At 47.4% G+C, this 4,765-nt stretch overlaps 1 protein-coding gene across 1 annotated transcript; it reads right to left on the bottom strand.

The window, feature by feature from the left end:
- Window positions 1-775: 775 nt before the first annotated feature.
- Window positions 776-3,359, bottom strand: LOC147630851 (wall-associated receptor kinase-like 20). Its single transcript, XM_086809225.1, has 3 exons — window positions 2,456-3,359; window positions 2,288-2,356; window positions 776-2,174 (listed from the first exon to the last, which is right to left on the bottom strand). Exons 1-3 carry the CDS (start codon window positions 3,249-3,251, stop codon window positions 868-870), a joined length of 2,172 nt encoding a protein of 723 aa, XP_086665351.1. The 5' UTR covers window positions 3,252-3,359; the 3' UTR covers window positions 776-867.
- Between the last annotated feature and the right edge of the window lie 1,406 nt (window positions 3,360-4,765).

The raw sequence follows: 4,765 nt of genomic DNA, 5'->3' as shown, positions 1-4,765 counted from the left end.
CGCGCTGTGTAATCAGTTTCCAACGAATGAACCAGTTCAGGAGGAAGACAAACAACAGGATTAGTGGAAGGGGGTTTACCTGATGTGTCCATTACCTTAGCTGGAGCTTGCTTGTTGATTTGAGCCTCTTCTTCGACTTGTTTTTGCAGCAACATCAGATTTTGCTCTTCCACTCGAGCTCTGGAATCTTCCAGCTGTTTTTTGGTGTCCATGAAGTCTTCTAACACCTGCTCATACTTCAGCATGGTTTCTCTATTGCCATCCATGGCTGGGGGCCACTGTAAGAACTGCTGAAAGGCAGCTTGAGTGAACTTTGCAGGCTGAGAAGCCTTACTCCCAAAGCCGGATTCCTGTTCTCTGAGCAGAATAGGGGCTCCATGCACCTGAGGGGGGGGCTGTGGAAAGTAAGGAAGGAAGCAGGGGCTGCAAGCCTCTGGGCAGGGCAGCAGTTGCAGAGGGGCGAGAGAGAAGGAGCTCAGGCCGTCGAGCAGCAAACCATCGCCAGCAAACCGGCTTCAACAGCTCGTCAATTAGGGTTCACCGTTGGGAGTTTTCTTTTGTTCACTCTGACCCTTAGTGCACCTTAGTAAACTCGTAATTAATCAATTTAAAAAAGCAGAGATTCTGGGCACTTATTACATGAACATGACATTGACGATGCCTTCAACTCTGAAAATTAATGCGCGATAAAGAAAAGAAAAGGACGTCCTGGATTTTTGAAATTAAAAGAAAAACTCTGAAAAATAAAATTAGACTCTAGTCAAGATCTGGTATCTGGTAGGCCATTAAACAATTTATTTTGAAGACGAAAGTTCTTACAAGCGTTGGAAACGTGGATTGTGAGCAATTTATGGTACATCGTGCGGGCTATCTGGGAAAGACGTGTGGCGAGGAAGAGACGGTTGATGAGGAGGTCAGGCCGCTGCTAGCGGTTTCGAAGCTGTTGTCGACGGGAAAAGAGGCGGCCGAAATACTGCCCAAGCCGGTCGGGAAACCGTAGAGCTGGAGATCGGCGGCAGTGCCGAGCAGGGCGGCTTCGAGCACATGGAGGGAGGAGCGAAGCTCGTCGGCGACTTCTTTCATACAGGGGCGGTCGCTGCGGTTGTCGCGGAGGCAGCTGAGGGCCAGGAAAGCTACCTGCTCGATGCTGTGCGCCAAGGCGGAATCTGCCAGAACACCATGACCATCAACACCAAGCTCTGGAAAATCATTTGGCAAGAGCGGGGTTGACGACGCCGTCGTATCATTATCGCTAAAACCACCGGCGTTGGAGGGGCGAATTAGCAAATGCTTATCCACCACTTCCATGATACGCCCTTCCTGAGCTTTGCCGGAGACGTAGATGGCCAAGTTGACATCGTCCTGGCCCCTTGCAAACTCGATGGCTCTCTGAGACGTTACCAGCTCAAGCAGAACCACCCCAAAGCTGTACACGTCGCTCTTTGCCGTAAGCTGGTAGTTACGGTAGTACTCGGGGTCGAGGTAGCCCAGCGTCCCCTGCGCGCACGTCGATATGTGGGACAAATCCGCCTGCGCCAGCCTCGACAGCCCGAAATCCGACACCTTCGCATTCAGCTCGCCGTCCAGCAGAATGTTGCTGGACTTCACGTCCCTGTGATAGATAGGCGGATTCGCCGCAGAGTGCAAATACGCCAACCCCTCCGCCGTCTGCACCGCCACCTTCAAACGCGTCCTCCAGTCCAGAAACCCCTCTGTGGAACCTTTCAGATGATCTAAAAGGGTGCCGTTGGAGATGTACTCATACACTAGCAAGGGCTGCTCTGTCTCTACACAGCAGCCTAAAAGCATGACTAGGCCTCGGTGATTAACTTGTGAGAGGATCCTAACCTCGTTTAGCACTTGCTCAATCCCTTTGGTATTGCCCACCTTGGCACTCTTCACTGCAACCACGGTGCCGTCGTCCAACACCCCCTTGTAAACGTCCCCGAACCCGCCGCTGCCCAGCAGCCTCTCTTTGGCGAAGTTGTGGGTGGCTTTCTTCATCTCCTGGCTCGTGAACAGCTTTGCCGACCTCCCTCCATTTCCTTCAGACAATATCTGCTGCCTCTCCTTTGATAGCTTGTCTTTGGCCTCCTTTGCCAGCCTCCTCCGTCTCCCAATAGCAGACAACACAGAAGCCACAACACAGCACGCCACAATGCCCACAACGATGCCTGCACAAACACAAAGAAGCATGGGATAACGTTTACGGCATATAGTTTTTGACCTTGAGCAACACCATACGATTAATTACGCTTCAATTCTTTGCTGGATTTGGTATGGTTACCTGTGATAAGAGGCACGTCATGCCCATTCTTCCCACAATGCGAACCGTTTGGGCACAGTAAAGCATCATCTGAGCGTGCATAAGACACATCTCCGTTAGAAACAGCTTAGGGTAAACACAATTCTACCTGAAAAATACCCAAAAAAGACATCTATCTATCTCAGATACCTGTGCATATTCCCAAGGTTCCACTCCACTGATAACCCTGGGTGCACAAGCATCTAGAGGTGTTGCTTCCAGAGTCCTTTTGGCAAACTGATTGCTTGCCACAGTCGCTTTGAGAGCTGCAAATTGGCTCTAGAGGAGATGCCCATTCAAGCTCAATACCCTGACTCCACTTGTTAACTGGAGTGCTGGGATCTAGCCCAAGGATGCTAACATAGGCACTACAACCTCCATCTCCTATCCCAATCTTGTGGGAAGTTGAAGACCCACCGGCTGTGAAAGTGCAGCAGAGCTTGCTCTTGCAGGGCTCACCTTCACTGTCTTGAGCAAGGAACTGTGAGCAGAGATTGTTGGATGAGCAATTCAGAGGTGAGCCCAGAAGCTCGGCTGAGCAGTTCAATAGAAGGATAGAATTGGTGCTTGTGACGTTAAAGGGAAGGCTTGGATCCAACACAAGGCCCCCACTATGCAGGTCTGGGGTTGCACATGAGTTGGGAGCTATGGAGGGAGAGCTTAATACCAGCCTCTGGGAGCTTGGGTTTATGCTGATAATGGGATAATTCCCTGATTCTGCATTCAGGCTGAGCTTGCCCTCTGACATGTTGCACACCACTTTGTATTGCTGGTCACCACATGCATTGGAGGTGCTGAGTGGGTAGGGAACTGTGACGTTGCCACAATTGGGGCAAGTGGACGCACCACAGGAAGGTAGGAGGAGGAGGAGGACAAGGCTACAGAGAAAGGATGGTGGTATAATAGATTTGCTAGTTTTGCAACAGGCCAAGGGATGATGCTCCATCGCCCCTCTGTGATAGAAACAACTCGAGTGGTTTGATTGAGCCAAAGGCTGGGCTATTATATTGGAATCCAATGGCTAGAAATCGCCTTTAACTTGGCTTCTTGTATCACGTCACAGGAATTATTGCACCGCTACTTGCAATCCAAGAAGCCACAAAGTAGTGGTCCAAGCAGTCTCGGAATAGGGAGTAGTTGAATTTTCAGCTGATATCAGCAGGTCACAGTCTCGGAATAGGGAGTAGTTGAATTTTCAGCTGATATCAGCAGGTCACAGACTCACACTCTCACACTACACAGCCTCACGGCTCCCAGCCAGTGCTTAAATTTGAAGCCCGTTTTGGGCTTCAATGGCTGTGCAGGGCTTCAAATGAAGCCCTACAATATTCTAAAGGCTTCAACCATGAAGCCCAATTTTTCATGCAAGGCTTCAAATTTTTACATATCTTTCTAGCATGTTTAGTGTAAGAGTACATGCATGCACGTGTAGTGTGTGTGTGTGAGAGAGAGAGAGAGAGAGAGAGAGATTGAGAGATTTTACATATCTTTCTAGCATGTTTAGTGTAAGAGTACATGTATGCATCTGTTGTGTGTGTGCGTGAGAGAGAGAGAGAGATTATGAATCCCAAAATTTTGTATAAGGTTGCAATTTGAAGCCCATTTGTGGACTCCAAAGCTTCATTTTTTTTTCCATGAAGCCTTACATTAGGCATCAAATTTAAGGCCTGCTCCCAGCCACTTGCATTACTTTTTAAAAAAATTGGAGACTACTAGAAGGTAGCAACATACTCCCCATGAGGACGCCTCATATCATCTACACTGTGAAGGCAAGGGAACTATCGGGTGTCTAGTCGGGAATCGAACCTGGTACTTCCAAGTTACCTTTGCAACGGGCAACTTGCATTACTTATATTAGTTGCCTTTTGCATTTAAAGCACAGTTTCTCTCCACATTCATTGTTAGTACTTAGTAGCTCTTTAACTTCCAAAGTCATTCTATTTTCAGCTGAATTTGCACTACTTACAATGACTTACAGCCATCACTAATTATCTACAGAGTCTCTATAGGCCGGCCCGAGCACCTAGAAGCTATTATATTTTCAGCAGAACTTGCAGTGACTTTTACATCCATTAATAATTATCTACAAAGTCTTGTAAGTGGTCCTAGCCATTATTAGTCTTCTAAGTGCTCCGCGGCTAAAATTTGAAAGCCCACCCTAACCTTCAATTTGAAATAGGTTGACCTTCAAAATATATTTGTTAATGTATAAAATTGAAAGAATTTTTTTAAAATAATGGCCTTTTGTAACCCTTTTTTTAAATATTTAATATATATTTGTCTTTGTCAATAATTACATCCAACTTTCTTTTTACAACTTCAGGCAACCCAACTGGGGATACTCCTTATTCCAAGATATCCACCAGCCTTTTTACCACCTACCTGCAACAACTTACCTGCAACCCTATATTCTAAAAAGCCTTCTCTAGAAGGTTTGAACTTTGAAGGGCTTTGATGCCC

This window comes from Cibotium barometz, chromosome 15, assembly GCF_041138505.1.
Source record: "Cibotium barometz isolate CiBa-2024 chromosome 15, ASM4113850v1, whole genome shotgun sequence".
NCBI classification, from domain to species: Eukaryota; Viridiplantae; Streptophyta; class Polypodiopsida; order Cyatheales; family Cibotiaceae; genus Cibotium; species Cibotium barometz.
Note: the sequence above shows the minus strand (reverse complement) of the source record. Positions and strands in the feature narration are given on the sequence as shown.

What these genes read in the sequence shown, in the direction of transcription:
- LOC147630851 (XM_086809225.1), bottom strand. Translation starts at nt 3,251, where the DNA reads ATGGAGCATCATCCCTTGGCCTGTTGCAAAACTAGCAAATCTATTATA. An exon ending in AACCTTGGGAATATGCACAG is followed by an intron (nt 2,357 to 2,455) that starts GTATCTGAGATA and finishes ATGCACGCTCAG; the next exon opens with ATGATGCTTTACTGTGCCCA. An exon ending in TGACGTGCCTCTTATCACAG is followed by an intron (nt 2,175 to 2,287) that starts GTAACCATACCA and finishes GTGTTTGTGCAG; the next exon opens with GCATCGTTGTGGGCATTGTG.